We start from the raw sequence: 19,391 nt of genomic DNA on the forward strand, positions 1-19,391 counted from the left end.
CTGAACTTCAGTTACCAAACGATTGAGCATCAGGTGCTCTCAATCACTGAGCCATCTTTCCAACCCCCAACAGAAAAATGTAAATACCACAGAGCTCTCCTGGGCAGGAGAAAGGGAGCTATGGAATGGGCAGTAGATATGTATGGGAGAGACGTTTATCCTGTCTCATCACCTTTGCTAGCATTTGAAATGATTACCGACAATGATTAAATAGAAAGAGAAACTTAATGTGTCAAGTACTGACTTCCAAAGTCACTGTAGAGAAGCAGAAACTACTTCTTTCCCCCTTTTTTTTCCCAACTTGGGGAGAAAGGGCTTATTTTAATTTATATATTTTATTTTGTGTGTATGAGTGGTTTGCCTGTACGTGTGTCTGTGTATCATGTGCATGGCCGGTATACCCATGGAGGCCAGAAGACGGCATCAGATGCCCTGGGACTGGAGTTACAGATACTTGTGAGTCATGATGTGGATGCTGGGAATCAAACCTGGATCCTCTGAAGAGCAGCCAGTGCTCTCAACCACCAAGTCACCTCTCCAGCCCCAGAAATTATATTTCTTATTGCAAATGAGTAAATCCTCAAACACCTAGGAATTTACAAATGCATTTGTCACTAACAGAACATCTTGAAAATACATTTAGGGTTGTTTAAAATATAAAACAATCTATCACTTAGGTCTCTGTAAGACCACTAAATTACAGAGAAATTGTTGTTTAATATGCTATCTTCTAACAAAAAGATGTATTAAATTTAGGATTTATATGTCCAGTACACAATATTGTAATTTTCACTTATTTTTAATAATTAAAAAAGACAAATAACATTGCCTGGATATACAAGTGATTCTAAATAATATTTAATTTTAAGAAAGAGACTTTTTATTGTCATCTAATGTAACAACTCAAAAGGAGCCAAGAAAGGTATTTTGTAAAGAGAGTATAACATTCCATTTGTGTAAAATTATATAAAATGCAGTGTTAATGGAATGTGCATGAGGTTTCCAAAATGATTTTGTATGTGGATTTTGGTCACTTCTAATAAATTTACACACTTAATTCCTAAATAATTGCTATTATTTTGCTTTTAAAAATATTTCTTGAGGGAACAGAAAAGTGGCTCAGTTGTTAAAATACTTGCTACTCTTCCAGAGGACCTGAATTCCGTTCCCACACTCCCTTCAAAACAACAACAACAACAACAACAAAAACCAGCTCACAGCCTCCTACAGTTCTAGTTCCAGGGGATGTGGTGTCTTCCTCTGCTCTCTACAATCACCTGAACGAACGAACGAACGAACGAACGAACGAACGAACGAACGAACGAACGAACGAACGAACGAACGAACGAACGAACGAACACGAACACACGAACACACACACACACACACACACACACACACACACACACAAGCGCGCGCGAGGACACACACACCCCAAACATACAAATGTAATAAATTTTTAAAAATGTATTTTAAACATAAAACAAAACATATAGTTAATTTAAAAACATTTCAATGTGACATCCCTGGAAGGCCTGCTCTTTTCTGAAGGGAACTGGAGGAGGAGTGAATCTGGAGGAGAGGGGAGGGGTGTGTGTGTGTGTGTGTGTGTGTGTGTGTGTGTGTGTGTGTGTGTGTGTGTGTGTGTGTGTGTGTGTGTGTCAGGGGTGGTCAGGGAAGAGAGGAGGGAAGGGAAACTGGTCAGGTGTAACATATGAGAGAAGATAAATAAATAAGTAAACAAATAAAAAATGGATAAAATTCAACAACTTGATCTAGATACTTTTGCTTTGTCATATTCAACAGATTTTAATAAGATCATTTTACTGTGAACAAACTTTCCTAGAAAGAACAGCTTCCACTGAACCTTGTGCAAAGCTGATTAACAGATCTGAACTTCGATGATGGAGATGTTACAATGCTGCAAGTCCAGAGCCAAATGATCTTAGGCAACCTTTAGCTCCCTAGTAGCCATTTATCACCCACCACTGTAGATGACCTGACATCTTTCTGCCTGTTAGGTAAATCCACTGGAATAGAGAAACAGAACACTGGCTTCCAACAACTAGTATTGTTCATAGTATAGCTTTTCCAAAAAGCTAAGTATGCATCTGAGGCCTTGTCTAGTTGGGGCGATTACTGCTGTGATGAAAAGAAAAAGAAAAAGAAAGCAACTTGCAGAGGAACGGGCTTATTTTGCTTATACTTCCATATCACAGTTCATCACTGAAGGAAGTCAGGACAAGGAGGGCAGGAACCCGGAAGCAGGAGCTGACACAGTGGCCATGGAGGAGCACTGCTTATTGGCAGGCACAGTCTACTTTCTCAGAGAATCCAGGACTACCAGCCCAGGGGTGTCCCAACTCAAAATGGGCTGGGCCCTTCCGCCTTTAATCACTAATAAAGTAAATGCCATACAGGCTTGCCTGCCCACAACCCGATCTGATGCAGGCATTTTCTCAACTGAGGTTCTCTCCTCTCAGATGACTCTAGCTTCTGTCAAGTAGACATAAAACCAGCTGGGGTAGACCTATAGAAAAGATTTCCCCACTTTTCTGGAACCCACCTATCTCATGTTACCAGCAATGTATTTAAAAGCAGTCTTGATTTTCTTTATTCTGTTAACTATACAACTTCATGAAACTATTACAACATTGGCACATGGAATTTGAGGTAACCTGAATCTGTGTTCCTGGCCCATGGTGACTCATATTTGGCTCTAAAATGATTTCTTATTCCTTTTTAGGTGAGAGTTGATTGTGTGTTAGCAGCTACGGTACTCAACTTGGAGCCCCAAGAATGATCTTTTCACGGGAGGAATCATCCAGATTACAGCCAGGAACTAATACAGCAACACAGGTCCTTTGTGCCCAAACTGTACAGAGTTATCTCCACAGGTGAATGTGGGGGGCCTCCTTGGTTTGGCTCAGGGTCCACTTGTTTGTCATGAGCTGCTTGCTTAGGATCCTATTGGGTGAGGGTTGCTTTTCAAGCCTTTAGTTTAAGGTATCCATTTGTCTGTACGTTTGTTTGCGTTGAGAGCATTTTTTTGCTTCCCGACCATTTGATGTTAATCTGATTTAAGGGTGTTTCTATTTTCCTCTTGAGGCTGTGATAAGACACTCTGACCAACAGCAACTTGGGGAGGAAAGAGATTTAGCTTACACCTTCAGTTCATGGTCCCCCACTGAAGGAAGTCAGAGCAGGATCTGAAGCAGGAACTCCAAGCAGAAGCCATGGAAGAAGACTGCTACAGTAGTGAGCTAGCCTTCGTGTACAGCCCGGAGCCATCTGCCCTAGGAACAGAGCAGCCTCCAATGGGCTGAGCCCTCCTCCATCAATGAAGAACCAAGGCGATCCCTCACAGACATGCCCACAGACACCCTGATAGAGACAATTACTCAACTGGTACTCTGTGTCATGTTGAAGTTAATTCTAACTAGGACATGGAGGGAAGAAGTATTTAGAAAAAAAAAAACAAAAACAGTTTTTTTTTTTTTAACTTCAGCTGATTTTATATTTGGTATGTTAATTCAAATTGCAAATATTTTAAAAAATAAAAAAATCTAAAAGTAACTTGGGTTTTATGTTTCCTAGGGGACATTTATTAACTGTAAACTGTTTGACTATATGCACTTTAACTATTAATCCTAGGAAACAGATTTTTTAAAAAAAAATCATAATTAGGCAGTCTACTTTAACTGGAAAGAATTAATAAAATCAGTAATTTATAAAATTTAACATGAGTATAAAACTACATCTAAGTTAAAAGGAGATGTTAGAAATAAATAGAGGGCCTGGAGAGATGGCTCAGCAGTTAAGAGCACTGGCTGCTTTTCCATAGAACCTGGGTTCAGTTCCCAGAACCCACAGGGCAACAGTCTTTAACTCAGTTCCTGGGTATCTGGTGCCCTCTTCTGGCCTCTGTAGGCACTGCATGCACATGGTGCACAGCCATACACAGGCGTGCAAAACACCCATACAACACATTTCCCCCCAGAAAATCAAAATCAGAATTTAGAAGTTATATCTGAACTAACGGTTCAGTCTGAGGACAGCCCCACACTGAAATCCATCTTTTTCTGAACTTGCCTCTCCGCTCTTTATCTCCCAGGACAGCAACATTCTTTAACAAAGGAAAGATTATTATGGCCTGTTTTAAAATAAAGTTGGAGAGAAAAGATTCCTTACTATATTAAAAGCTCCCATTTATAAAGACCGTTTTCCCTTGGTAAGGCCACACCCACATTTGGGTACGCCCTATTTTCTTCTTAGAGCCTTTCTTTCTCTTAACCCTTGTGCTTAAGTTTATTAAAATATCTTTTCCTACCAGCTAGGTCTAAAATTTATTTCAGCATGGAGGCTAATTCCTCAAGCTGCTTGGATGACAATGTGGAGCTGTGTCTCTGTCTCCTCACCATGAACATTCCTCGGGGCTCTTGCCAGGGTCCACCCTGAAGCATTACTGGTGAGCTTGACACTTGCCTGATCTGTCTGCTAAGCATGGTTTGTTTTATGACATCCATGGATCCTTTGCTTCTGTTTTTCTGGCCAGAAGATCTACCTAGTATTTGATAAATGTGACTAGCACAAAGATAGACATCTCAGACTTATCACTCCTAAGGTCAGATGGGACAACACGTGCCCTTTTCAGGGGACGGCATCCTGACAGCTGATCCCACGGATATACTAAGCCACTGCCCTGCCTTCAAGAGGTCAGCCTGGGACTAAATGGGGAAGCTACTTATGAATGACAAGATGAAGAGTAGCCACTCACACACTGGTGATGGACAGATTCTGAGAAATGGCCGTGGGGGGTAGGCCAGTGCTGCCAGTCCCGGGTAAGGGCAGGCCTGGTTTAGGAAGGGAACCATACCCTAGACTGCCACTGGGCAGGCAGATGATTCCTGACCCAAGGATCTGAACTTCTTTTCTTTCTTTCCTTTTCTCTTTTTCTTGAGACAAGGTCTCACCATATAGTCGCAGCTGGCCTAGTACTCATCATATAAACCAGGCTGGTCCTGAATTCACAGAGATCCACTTGCCTCTGCTGGGATTAAAAGCATTACACCTGCTTTAAAACACACGCGCACGCACGCACGCATGCACGCGCACACACACACACACACAAAGTATGGAGAATATAATTTAGCCTCAGTATAAATTAAAACATCGAGAAAGCCATGGCTCTTAACAATATCAGAAGACACTGTCCTAAGTCTATATGACAAATATCACCTTTCAATCTTTGCTGCTACAGAGCCTTACTATATCTTAAGGAGATAAATATGTAAAGTGTCTTTTTTCCTTGGGCACACCTGGATTTCATGTAACTCTATCATGTGAGTCTCTGACCCAAAGAAGACCTATGCAATTAAACCTGGGACCACTTCCATTTTTTTCATTCTTTTTTTTTTGTATGCTAAAGTAATTATTTTTGGCATGCTAATTAAAATGCCCACATGTAAACTTAAGTGTTTTGGTGATATATAAAAAGACCTGAAAGATGTATACTACTTTAGAAATTTGAATACTCTGAATTTCTTAAAAACTATTGAAAAAAAAAAACCTTTGGGTTCATACATTGTTTCTTAAAACTTTAAAATGTTATTTGTTTATAAAAACAGCATTCACTGAAATCATAAGATAAAAGTTTCATTAAGCTATAAAATTTAATGTCATATACATAGACATTGGTAAGGATTTCCTCCCAAAACAGATTCTAAAGAAAAAAAATTAAAGTATAATTAATTAATCAATTAAAATATAATTAATCCATATAACAGTCAATGGATAATACAAGAAACAATGGATCCCCTCCGCCCCCAGAAATACTGTTAGAAGCCAGGCATGGTGGTACATGGCTTTAATCCCAGCACTCAGGAGGCAGAGGCGGGTGGGAGATCTCTGAGTTTGAGGCCAACCTCAAACAAAACAAAAAGCTGTACGATCTTTGATATTTTTCAATATCTACTTTTCTATACAACTATGTGTGCCTGTGTATTATCTGCATATGCTCAGATTTTCACACCCTTTACACTGTAACAACTGGGAAACCTGAATCTGTGTCCTTAGGCCGTGGGCATTCATATTCTGCTCCAAAATAAACTATTTTTGAGGGAAAAGGTTTTTTGTGTGCTGATACGACCATGAAATGATAATTTTGCTATGAGTCAGACATATATACCGCAATCTGTCTGTAGACAAATGAAACACTGTGAGTAACAAGAACCAACTCCATCACAACCACTCTTAACACTCTCTGCCAACTGGGAACACTTCAGTGGGAGAGCTACCTCCTCAAGTACACACAGGATGGCAAAGTCTGTGAAACATAAACGATGCCTCATATACATAGCATGCATCCCTAATGTATGCACATGCATCTACTTTAGAGCTCCCATCTCTTAAGAATTCCCCAATTCCCTGAAGCAGAGGAGACTACAAAGTCCTTCTTACCTGGTAAATATCAGAAAGACTGCTGCTTCCAGAGTCACTGGTGATGCTACATCCTGAATGGCTGGAGGAAACGTGGGTCACCTGTGGGTGGAGGCTGTCAGTGAGGTGTAGTTTTGTGAAATCTGCAGGCAGCTAGGGAAGCAGCAGAAGAAAAAGAATGGGCTTATAATTTGAATTTAGAACTTCAAAGAGACACCCTACTGCAAAGCATTGAGCCAAAACTATTACTAGGAAAGATCCTTCCACCTACAGATTCAAAAACTATTCAATATTGTCCTAGTAACCCAAATCACAAAATGTTAAAGTTTATGAGCATACAATGAACCTTGATAGTATTAAACTAGACGTCTAAATAGGTGGGTTAAGTGATTAAGACACATGGATGAACATTAATTTGGTAAACTAAACTTTTCAAGTAACAAATAAATGAACAAATTACTCTAGTTCTATTTATTAGCAATTGCCAACCAATGCAACTTTGTAGCAACACTTTAGATAGAGAGTTAAGGAAACAGACTTCTGGCTCATTCATGCACAAATAATATTTTAAAACTTTTTGTTTTTTTAAAGCAAGCATCTTGGAAGCACTGAATCATATTGCCACTTACGAGGTTATATGGAAAGAGATAAATACTTTCTTTTTTTTTTTTTTTTTTTGGTTTTTTTTTTTTTTTTGGTTTTTCGAGACAGGGTTTCTCTGTGTAGCTTTGCGCCTTTCCTGGAGCTCACTTGGTAGCCCAGGCTGGCCTCGAACTCACAGAGATCCGCCTGGCTCTGCCTCCCGAGTGCTGGGATTAAAGGCGTGCGCCACCACGCCCGGCAAGATAAATACTTTCTAAGAACTTGAAATTTAAGAGTTTACAGACAACATTCACTTATCTACACACATACAAACTCTCTCCCCCTCTCTCACTCCTTGTTTGCACACTAGATTTGTATACAATACACCAAGAGTACTGACTAGTAATGCATCGGAAAACAGATGCTAGCTGGTGTGGTAAGACACCAATAGTACTCTTTCTTTGCTGCTGCGTACTGGTCCTATTTAGCTAGTAAGAATCTAAAGGCTTGCCTTAGAGACCTTCCAGTCACTCCCTACAGCCTCATCCCCTCTCCAAAAACCTAATGCTATCACATAGTGTAGAACAAGCCTTCCAAGGGAGATGCTTGGGCTTTAGTCAATAAGCTTTGGTGTCTTAAGCAAAATGGATTTACATTCCATTCATTCAGACCTGCCTAGATGTCAACCATCTCTGTCCTACATATATAGGGTTAACAGTAGTTACAAGTCTATTACTAAACACTACTGTCAAGTAGTATTTTTTAACTTTATGAGACACCAAGTATGTAAGACTTAAACATGAGTTTATTATACAACATGCAGTTAGATGCCAGATAAATAAAAACTCCTACATTCATAGATAACAGAGAAGTGGTGAATAAAAGTGTTGCAAACATTACCTATCTCACAAGTGTGATCACTGAAGATGCTGCGAAATACATACAACCTAGGAGAATAACCATTTCTCTATAGGTGCTAGACAGATATGTAAGTACACCTACATTCAGAATCTATGCCTATAACTGCAAAGTAAGTAACCGAAATCTAGTGATTATCACTTAGAAATCGGATTCAGATTGACATGGACCACATGGAATTTTTCAAATTAACCATGTCAAATGAAGTTACAGCTACCTACTGAATTTTTCCCTCACTAAACGATCATTTATTCAAAACTCACGGGAATCCTCTCTTCAATAGTTCCTCCCTGGAAACCCTTTCTACCTGTCTTCAGTTTGCAAAGCGGGCTGGGAGTGGTCAGAGCTCGGCTCTCCACAGGAGAGACCTGTCCAGCTTTCCCAGGTTACTGTGGGCTCACCCATGTCTGCTCATCCCCTCAGGGTCATAGCTAAGTGGTTCCCTGAGACCAGAGCAACAGTCTGTGGACTAAAAGAGAAAGGGCTTTGCTTGTAACAATTCAGCTCCATTTAACAAGTGTTTACTGCTTCCCTACTGTGACAGATGCTCAGCTAGGGGCAGGGACTACAGAGCTGAGTAAGACATCTCCAATCGAAAACGCAACCTCTGCTACGCCAGAAGTCATGGAGACAAGTGTTAATGAGCAGCAGAAAAAGAAATTAAATCGATCTTTTCAATGCATTCTTTTTAAGTGCTGGAGATCAAACTTGAGCCTATGCTAATGTCAGGCAGACTCTCCCCTCCACTACTGACCCATGCCCCAAATCCCCACACTAGTTTTAACTAACCCTTCTCACCATCTGTGTTCCGTGGGTAAGAGCACAAGATAATGATGTACTAAACTCAGAGCAAATGGTAATTAAATATTTCCTAAAATTAGAAACAGAAATACAGATGCCCTGTGTAGGAAACTTAAAAATCTTTTGCTATAATAACAACACAATTTTAAATTTCACTGAGTATGGGTATGGATCAAGGTCACAGGAAGGCAAAAGCTGTAAAAGGTGTCCCTGTGAGATACAGTATTGGTTTGGCCCTACCATGCCTGATAGAAAAGCAGACAGAGGCTGCTGGGATAATATGAGTTTTTAAGACTCAAACCAAACAACAAAATGTGGGTACTGGAAGTACTGAGGATGACAGGTGCTAGCTCCATGCTCCAACCAGGCTTCCCAATACCAGAGAACCCAGGGGAGAGTCCCTGGGCGTCTAAATTAACATCTTCCAAACAGGCACACTCTGACAGCGAGAGTCACTATTTTAGTCCGCTCCCAGTCTGACCTAGTGCTGACTTGTACGCTGTTAGTGCACACTGTGGAACGGAATTCCAGATTAAAATGGTGACAGGAATTGCCTCATGACTTCAGCCTTAAGTCAGAAGTCCTGTTAAACAAATAAATAAATAAGGGGGTTTTGTGAACCTGGAACTATGCCCAATCATCATCTAACTAAGACAAATAAATAAAGGAAAGCTAACAAATTTTAAACACTCGGATCTTTAAATTTTTTTAACTTAAGTATTGTTTACACATATATATGTGTGTGTGCCTATACTATACACTGCACACTGTGGAGGTCAGAGGGCAGTTTGCATCAGCTGGCTCTCTTCTTCAACCATGTGGTTCCCAGGGATCAAACTCTGGCTGTCAGGTTGCAATCAAACACCTTTACCTACTGAGATGTCTCACTGGCCAACATTTTAGTCATAACACCAATATACTTACTAGACATTCATGAGTAATACAATTCAAAAGAGTCTGTTACATATTGCAGTAATATATATGAATATATTACTGCTCAAATTGTTCATGGATCAAGAATCCTAAAGCCCTAAAAATTGACTACTGTGGACCACAAATTTTTGTTTTTTAGGTTGGGTTTTTTGCTTTGCTTTTTTGAGATAGGGTTTCTCTGTGTAACTGCCATGGCTGTCCTGGAACCTGCTCTGTATATACCAGGCTGGAATCGAACTCACAGAGATCCACCTGCCTCTTTGTTATTTTGAAACAGGGTCTTACTATGTAGTTTTGGCTATCCCGGAATTTGATATGTAAAACAAGCTGGCCTTGAACTCACAGAAATTCTTATCATACTAGATCTGGGCTCCTGGTCCACCAAGACAATACGACAAGAGATTTCTGTAGGGCTTGCTGTTGTCCTCCCTGTTTGGTAGTTTGGTTGGTTGGTTTTGGTTTTCTTTCTTTGTGTTTCTTTGAGATAGGGTCTTGCACTAAAGCCCTGGCTGGCCTGGAACTCATCCTCCTAACTCTGCCTCCTGCATGCTGGGATTGCAGGCATGCACCACCACACCCCATTTAGACAACAATTTGTATGGCCCATCATTAGATGAATGACTAGACTATAGTTTAACCACAAGCACTGCTAAATAAATAAGAAATCAGAATATTTAAACCAGGGGCTGGAGAAATGGCTCAGTGGTTAAGAGCACTGGCTGCCTTCCAGGGAGCCTGGGTTTGAGTTCCATCACCCACATGGTGGTTTACAACCTCCTGTAACTCTAGTTCCAGTGGATCTGACACCCTTTTCTGGCCTTCACAGGCACGAGGCATGTACATGGTACACAAACATAACACTGCAGGCAAAACACACATATAGATTTAAAAATTTTTAAAGAATATTTAAACCAGAAATAAATTACGTATGTTTAAATCATAGATATAAGTGTCAATTAAATAAACATAAACCTAAAACAAATCATAGTTACATGAAACCTAGGCACCCCCTGTGTAAGAGCATCTCTAATTTCATTGAGAACAAACAGGGACAAGGCCACAGCTAGCTTTAAAAGCGCTCTAGAGGACTTAAACCTTACATGTGAGTAGGTATACTTGGTCATTGCTGACTTGCTAATTTAATAGATGGCATTTACAACATTACTAGTTAATATCCTCTACTAAGAACATATGAAACATCACTATGACGCTGTACAACTGGTAGAGTTCCTAAGGCTGGCGACAGTGCAGGAGACTAAAGGGTTGCCTTCCTTCCATTTCCCGTTCTCTGTGGAGAACCCCTGGGCTGGTGATTAGCTGAGCAACAGTGCCTCAGCCCTTCAATCCAGCTGGGAAGCATTGTCTGGGATTCTATTAGCAGATATGAGTTTCATACTTCACAATGCAGATCACATCTTAGGACAAATGCAAAATATATCACCACCAACTGAATTTTGTTTAGGCAATAATTTTCTGAACTCTTTCAGTAGAGTGCACAAGACTTGGAAGACACCTGGGATTGATCCAGCCTTCCCAAGCAACTTACCCCCGAGTAACACCACCTCAGGTGAACCAATCATCAGTGACTAAAGTCTAACTTCATATCAAGTAGATCAATGAGAGCTGACCCCAAAGTGTCCATTCTCCTCATCAACACTGGAGTTTTGTGAACACTCTTTACGCTCACCTTTTTAAGCTCCAGAGGAAGAACTGCCATTACACTAGGTTTGTCTTTGAAGTACAAGTATGGAAGTATGATATTATATTCTCATACATCCATCACTTTTTTTAAGGTTTGGATTTCTGAGATAGAGCCTAACAGTACAGCTCAAGCTGACCTCCAATCTAAGATCCTACTACCTCAGCTTCAAGAATGCTGGGGTTCAGGTGAGCACTACCACTCCCAGCTCATTCTTCACTACGTGGGGGCCTGTGTTACGAGGAGACAAATGAAGAGACAGACATCACCAAGATTTGTTTCTCAGCACCACGGTACTTATGGCAAAATCTAAAGCTAGATACCAGTGTTGACACAAAGTAATTTAGAAAGTGCTTAACTACAGACAAAACACTTCCAATGTGAACTCAGGGTTTAAAAGCAATTCTAGTTGTTCCTGTTGGCATAGACCTGTAATCCCAACTCTCTAGAGGCGAGGCTGAGGTTACAAATTCATAGCCTGCCTGGCTACAGAGTGATTGCAAATTGCAAAGCCAACCTGGGCAATTTAGTGAGCCTCCTCGCCTCCTCACCAAAAAAAAAGTAATGAGAGAGCTGGATGCAGTTCAGTGTCACAGCACTTGCCTGGCTTAAGTTCAACCCCAGCACCACCAAAAACAAAATAAATTCAAACCCACCTCCCTCACTATGTGCACATAAGCCTCTTTGACCTATTTCTACTAAAGATCAGTCTATGTTATCAGTTTTTACTTTTCAGATAACATCTTGAAGAATACCAGGAAAACTAAGCACTATTGTACATCAGAAATAATATTTAAGTATTCCACAACTGCTCGCTCTATCCAGGCCCTAGATAGAAATCTGTCCTTGAATGCTTCATTATCAGTTCCTACAAAGGAAAACAGTTTTGTACAATATAAGACTACTTTTCTTTTTCCTCCTTTTGGCGGCAGTGGCAGGGTGGTGGTGGTGGTGGTGGTGGTGGTGGTGGTGGTGGTGGTGGTGGTGGTGGTGGTGGTGGTGCTGGGGTTTGAATCCAGAACCTCAAATGTACTAGGGAAGTGCTTGCCCACACATCTCCAGGCCCACAATGTCAATTTCTTTTGCTCACACGCATACATAATGCAAAGAAGAGAACATTTCCTACATGCATGATAAGGCATATGATTTTTCTTCTAGATTCTTCTAAAAATTTCAGACACTGTAACTTTTCTTCTACAGAAACCTGCCAAACCCTAACAATGTATGAGACTAAAGCACTCTCTAAGCTCCTACCATATACACCAGACATAAGCCCAACATTAGACCCATATGGATAGCCCTCTGTTCCCCAACTTCTCAAGTCAGGCGACTATGGACAAGTTAGTTCATTTCTGCACACTTGTGTCTTCTATGAAGTGAACAGCATATAATGAAACCTTCACTGCTTCCTTCTTTACCGATCTGCTCATCAACGTTCTGCTTACGAATAGAACATCTTAGGCGCAGCCATAGCTAACACTATTAGTCTACTATCTCAAATACTCTATGGCTCCCGAAAGTCTACGTAAAAGATCTCAGTAAATCCTGTTTGTGTAGAGGAGCTCACTGCTTCGTTCAAAATGATTAACATCTTAGTTCCTCTGTGCTTTCGGGGTATAGTCTTGCTATGTTTGTTTGTAAATGCCTACATCCACGTCTGCCCAGACGTATACATTTAACCACAAAACTTTATTTGTGCCACACAGATGCTGCCTCCAGGATGGACTGAATAGAACACCTCTGGGGAGGTTGAAGAGGGCCTGTGTTCTATCCCAGGCTCTCTGTTATTTTCCTATATTACAGTGCTTCAGAAGCTCTAACAGGGACTCTTTATATAAAGATATGGCCTAATGTTCATAAGGATTCCACATGGCTTTCTGTCTAACTATGAACCTTTACATGCTAGAATTACATGTTGAAATGTGGTACAGGTTGAGTATCTCCAATCTGAAAATCTGAAATTGGCCACTCCTGGCACTACAGATAGAATATGTAACATCTGACCTCATGTAATATCTTAGTCACAATTCAGGTGTGCTAAAGACATTGTATAAAGCCACTCCTGGCACTACAGATAGAATATGTAACATCTGACCTCATGTAATATCTTAGTCACAATTCAGGTGTGCTAAAGACATTGTATAAAAACACTTTTAGGCTATTTAAAGCTCATATAAAATATGAATGAATCTCATAATTTGACTTGGGTCCAGGATATCTTATTGCACATATGAAAACATTCCCACCCCATCTCACTCCCCCTAACAGAATCCCAAATCAAATTTACTATTGGTCCCAAGTATTCAGGGTAAAGGACACTTAACCTGGATGCAGGAGCTTTCTCCCAAGGCAGAAAAGCCATCTTCATACATTTCTCAAGTTTAGAAGTAGAAACTTCATTGCTCACACTGTTTGGCAAATCTTTTCTCTCTCTGACAACTTCTCGTGCAGCCCAGGCTGGCCTTGAACTCACTACGCAACAAAGATGACCTTTAACTGCTGATGCTCATGCCCCTACCACCTGACTTCTGAGATTGTGGTAAAGCCATTCTGGGGATGGATCCCAGGGCTTTATGTCTGCTGGACAAGCACTCTACCAACAAAGCTACATCCCCACCCACTCCATTGGCTAACTTTTCCTAAAACGTAATACCAACATTTGTGAGATGGGGGTAATCTGAACACAAATAGCATGCCTGGTATCCCAGAGGCAAACAAATTAGTAAACTGATAGAAGAGAGGCCTTAGTCATAAAAGATTGATACTCTCAAGCAAATACTTTGGGAAAGTCCTTTCTATTGGATGTTGAAATGAAACATTGGGGAGCAGACCATCTAAATGAAGTTCTACTCAAACGGAAAAGTAGAATTCTTCAGTGGAGTCAGAGTGTGTGGTTCAACGTAAGTGTCATATATCCTCAACTGCAGGGCTAAATTCCGCTCTTTCAAACTCAGGAAATAAGACGGCCTGTATCCAGACACTACGTGCCAGGACCTTTCTAAGTTATGACATACACATTTATTATTTCATTAATTGTGACAACACTCTTAGGAAGTCAGGAATATAGAAGAAACTAAGACACAGAAAAGTTAAAAGGTAGAGGTTCTCCCATCACAAAACAAATTCATCCAAACTTCACACCAGCATGACTGGCAGAGACGCAGATGTCACAAAGCCAGTCTGAGCCATCGAATGGGTTCAAAATCTTTGAGACGTTTTCCAGACAGGATGGAGTGCTGTGTGTCATCAGTGGGTTCCATTTATTTCACTTTCATTAAATATTCTTCACAGTAGTAATTATTTACTGCTTTCTTTTTAAATTGATCTTTAAAATATTTATGGAAATATACAACAATTACATTTTTTAGGCCACACACCCAGGGACCATCACTGAAATTGTGTGAAACTTCTTTAAGTCCTTTATATCAATGTTGTCCCTCAGCCCCATGGGCAGGGGTCACTTTTGCTTTATGTCCCTTACTGGAAAAGTACATTTTGTTCAAGTATTTTTTTTTTAAGGTAAAAGCTACCTACATAAATAAAAACATAATAATAATAATAATAACACCTTGAGATAGATTAAAGAAATTCTTTCTGACAGGTAATTCTAGTGGAAGTAAAACCTTGCCTTTTACACGTATGTACCTGAAGATGGGGGGGGGGGGGTGCTAACACACTGCAGAAGAATCCCATTGACTTTCGTCCACTTATAAATACTTGTGCAAAAAAAACCAAAAATTCTGTGGAGAAATTCCGAAATATCTCTGGATTGTGTGGTCTAAGAATCTTTGATGGAAAGCATGGCAACTCTGTCAAGTCACTGTCTCCAGAAGCCTCTGTGCCTCATCTGCTTCCCTTCCCTCTCACCTCTTTCTTCCTCTCCTCCCCACACTTAGATCTGCATGAAGACCTCCTCTTAATAAACTCCAAATTTGCTTCATAAAAAGATACATGCCAACTGTTGGCAATCATGAGACTTAAAATTCATCAGTGGGCTGGGGAGACAGATCAGCAGCTGAAAGCGCTCACTATGAAAGTCTATGACTTCACTTCCATCCTCAGAAGCCACATAAAAAGCCCAATGCAGTGACACTTGTCTGTCTTATGGTGAGTGAGACGGGAGGCAGAGACAGGAGAATCTGCAGGAAGCTCACTAGCAAGCTGTACAGTGGCAGAAACAAGAGAGACCCTACCTCAAACAGGATGGAAGCAGAGAACTGTGAAAGGCTGTCCTCCAACCTCTACACACAGGCTGTGGCACACTCACTGTGGCATGTGTGCACGCCCACTCACACATGCATACATGCTATAGATCTTTTTTTTTAAGTTCACCTAGTTAGCATGCCACCTACTTTAAACCACATGCTAACTCCTTTGCATGTTTTCTCTTATTGCTAATGACACTCACCGTCATTATTTTGGATGCATACACTAGCAAGTAGGCAATGCACTGTCTGTTCTAACATCTATGACAAGCCCAGGAGCTGCCCCTCACTGCTGCAGACAGAGAAGCTCAACCCATCATATGGCTTGCCCAAAGCCCCCTGGTAAGAGGCTCTGCATGTCTGTGACTATGTATAAAGGCTAGTAACGGAGCAAAACACAAAACACAACAACTATGTGGCTGGGCAAAGGTAACACATTCGATAACGTTCTACAAAGAACAAGCTTGAGCTGAGCTCAGTCTCTTGTTTTCCAGCTCTCCCATGATAGCTGCTATGGAAGCAGTAATCCCTGAAGAGGGAGGAGTTGCTGGTACTATCAGCAGGGCACTTCTAGAACCAACTACACAGCAAGCTTGATGAGCCTCAGAGGAACGGTGCTTAGTTATCCCAGATGAAAAATACTCGGTAGAGTATGGAGTTCGGGAAAAGAAAGCTTAAAAAAATCAAAGAGAAAGATTCTTAAGGGCTCTATGGAGGACTCTAAGCTGTCCTCCTTGTGAACAAAAATAAATACAGGTGTTCCCCTAACATCTCAAATCTCTGTTTAAGATGGCATAATGTTTGCGTATGAACTGTGTGCATCCTCTCCTAGACTTTACATCATCTCTAGATTACTTGTAACTAATGTAACACAGATGTTACACACAGTTACAATGCATTATTTCTGAAATAAAAAAAACCTCAAAAATATTTCTATATTCCATGTAGGTGTAATTTTTCACTTCAAATATTTCTGAGCCAACCAACTGCAGTTCGTTTGAACTTAACGAAAGCCTTGACTAGTAGGTAATTTTGAACCACTTAAAAGCTGTAGCATGCTCTTACACACACACACACACACACACACACACACACACACACACACACACACACTTAAGCCTCTGTGCAATGCAATGGCTGGAGTGGCTAGGTAGTCCCTAGCACAGTCTTCTGACAGACACCTGGGTAACACTTCCCATCTTCTCAGATGGTTACAGAGATACCATGTAACGTGTTGAAGTCTGTGGGGTATGAGTCATCAGAAGTGATTCCGCCACTTGTACACCTGACACTTCTACACTGATGACGATTTCCCCAAAGACCCTCTGGAATCTATTCCCTTCCCTGAGAGAGCACCTCTGCTGAAAACAATACAGCAGAGCCACACGCTTTAAAGGAGGTCGGCCAGTAACTCTCAATCAGTACTTAAGGCAGGAAATGCCCATCAGTCAAGAGCACTGGATTTTACACAAAGGATAATAGACTTCCATTGTATTCGAACTACCATATTTTGTTTTGTTTGATAAAATAGCACATATGAACTCATAAAAACTATACTTATCCTCATGAACTACCTATGGAAAATTTAACACAGTGAAATTTTTAAAATCTTTAACTTCCTTATGGAGAAAGGTCTGATTAACATTCAGACCAACCACTCCATGGGATCATGCTCAATCTGGATTAAACAAACACTAAAGTCCATTTACTTATTCAGTTAATTATGTAGTCAAATATTTACTGAACGCCAGGTTTGCTAACTATAGCAAAAAGGAAAGCAGACTCCATGCTTTTGTGCACCTAACAGCTAGTAGATGGAAACAAATAATTAAAGGAGAAAACTGTCACTCGGTGGTAAGAACAGCCTTCAGCAACAATGAAAAGTAACTGATGTGGCAATGACTTCACAGCCATGGTGACTGGGCTCCCGTAACATGTGATACCATGAATAGTTTTATATGTAGAGAGAGAAAGCACTTACTCTCTAATGGAACAGTTTTAATCACACCACCTTCATCAAATATATACATGTATGCGTATAAACCCAAACCATGTACGTAACAGAGGTTTTCACATACTTACACACAGAACTTGTTATTATAAAGTATACTTCGTAAAAAGCTAAGTACAGTAACATCATTAAGCCAAAGAAATATGACTTATTTATGAAAAGTCCTGGTGCTAGTTATTCAGCTTAAAACTAGGATCTAAAGTCCTGGTGCTAGTTATTCAGCTTAAAACTAGGATCTAATCCCAGGACTCCAAGATGCACCATGGGACGATTCGACCGTGAAGCTGTGTCTATTGTGAGTTATGGCTGGCAGGTACATTATGAACTGAGAACACTTCATCGTCTCTCCTATTTCATGCATAAATACAGAATCTATACATGTCCCCATACAGGCGCGACTTAATCTTAAGAGACAACTCAGATTCTTCCACTCACAACCTACCTCCACCATCCACAAGTAAGACCTCTCACCAAGGAGCACAGTCTACAATTTAAAAACTGCCGGGTCACCCTTCTTAAGTTGCCAAAAAAGACTATGTGTTACTATTATTAATCTAATCTCTCAGATTTTTCTTTTACTTCAGTGAACAAAAATGTTTACTTTAGGATTTCTTTCAAAAGATGGTAAGTCATTTAATTTCAGGTTTGTTTCTGGGCCTTGGTGTATCAGCCCTGGCAGACCAGAACAACCGCAGCTTTGGCTGTCTGGAGGGTACTAAGAACTGACTGAACATTTATCTGTATTACTCAGTGCCTGACACCAGTAGGAATACATGCTTAAAAATTGCAAGGATAATAAATCTTTTTTCCTTCCATCTTTCCTTTCTCTAGACTGGCAAACCCAGACCCATGGGAAATGAACAGTCAAGCACAGGCCCCATCCTGTTCCTCCTAACACTATCACTTCGCCAGTGCCCCACCATATTTCATGACCTTCTTTAATCATTTGCAGAGATTTAGTTAGGTAATCAATTGAGCAACTGTCTTAGGTACATTCCTTGTAAACTGACACCACTCTTGACAATTTTTACACTGCTCAGCTGGCTTTCCTTTCCTCAAATTCAGCTACTCTCTGAACTTTTCTGGTCCCTACGCATGTGTATTACTTTATTATCTGAGATATGTATCAGGGAGACAGAGCAGCATTCATCCGGGTACAATCTTACAGTGGGCTAACTGTAATCTGCAATGTCATTAGTGCACATGAGCAAAAAACACTCAAAAACCTGAAACATCATTAAGCATAGACCATCGCCTTCCACAACACGGGAAGCAAACGGGCTCACATGAGCACAAATGTGCGCACTCCACTGGGGCTGCAGATGGCACACCCCGCTCTCTTCTGAGGCCGCTGCCCAGCTGCTACCCTAGTTTGCTGCTCTCAATGATCTCGCGTCCCTTGCAATCTTTCCTTCGTGCTGTAGTCGGAGAAAACGTCGACAGACATGATGGAAAATCCATACTCAGTCATGTCATTCCCCTGACTGTTCTCTACCAGCTTTCTTTACCCTCAGAAGAAAGTGTTCACTCTTAACAGCTGCCCCCACTGCCTTCTCCTGATCATTTCCCTCATCGTTTCCTGGGCACATACACAGTCAGTTTAGCTCCCCCCCACCTCTCAACTTCCAGAATATTGTCTGTCACAGAACTTTCAGACCCTGTGGGGCAGCTGCCGATTTACTGGGCAGTTCTCTGGCTGGATGTGTCTGCAGTGAACACATCTGTCGTTAACGCTCACGCTTTCCTGAACGTAAGCACAGCAAGCCCTGAACACCTCCCCACCCATCAGCCCCAGCGTGGAGCC

At 40.9% G+C, this 19,391-nt stretch overlaps 1 protein-coding gene across 11 annotated transcripts in view; it reads right to left on the minus strand.

The window, feature by feature from the left end:
- Window positions 1-19,391, minus strand: part of Rapgef2 (Rap guanine nucleotide exchange factor 2) — a 240,177-nt gene that overhangs the window by 53,390 nt on the left and 167,396 nt on the right. For all 11 annotated transcript variants that reach the window (XM_006981088.4, XM_015999584.3, XM_015999583.3 and 8 more), the window contains one exon: window positions 6,460-6,591. In XM_006981088.4, coding sequence (XP_006981150.1) covers window positions 6,460-6,591 — 132 coding nt within the window. The remainder of the gene's footprint in view (window positions 1-6,459; window positions 6,592-19,391) is intronic.

This window comes from Peromyscus maniculatus, chromosome 6 (genome assembly GCF_049852395.1).
Source record: "Peromyscus maniculatus bairdii isolate BWxNUB_F1_BW_parent chromosome 6, HU_Pman_BW_mat_3.1, whole genome shotgun sequence".
NCBI classification, from domain to species: Eukaryota; Metazoa; Chordata; class Mammalia; order Rodentia; family Cricetidae; genus Peromyscus; species Peromyscus maniculatus.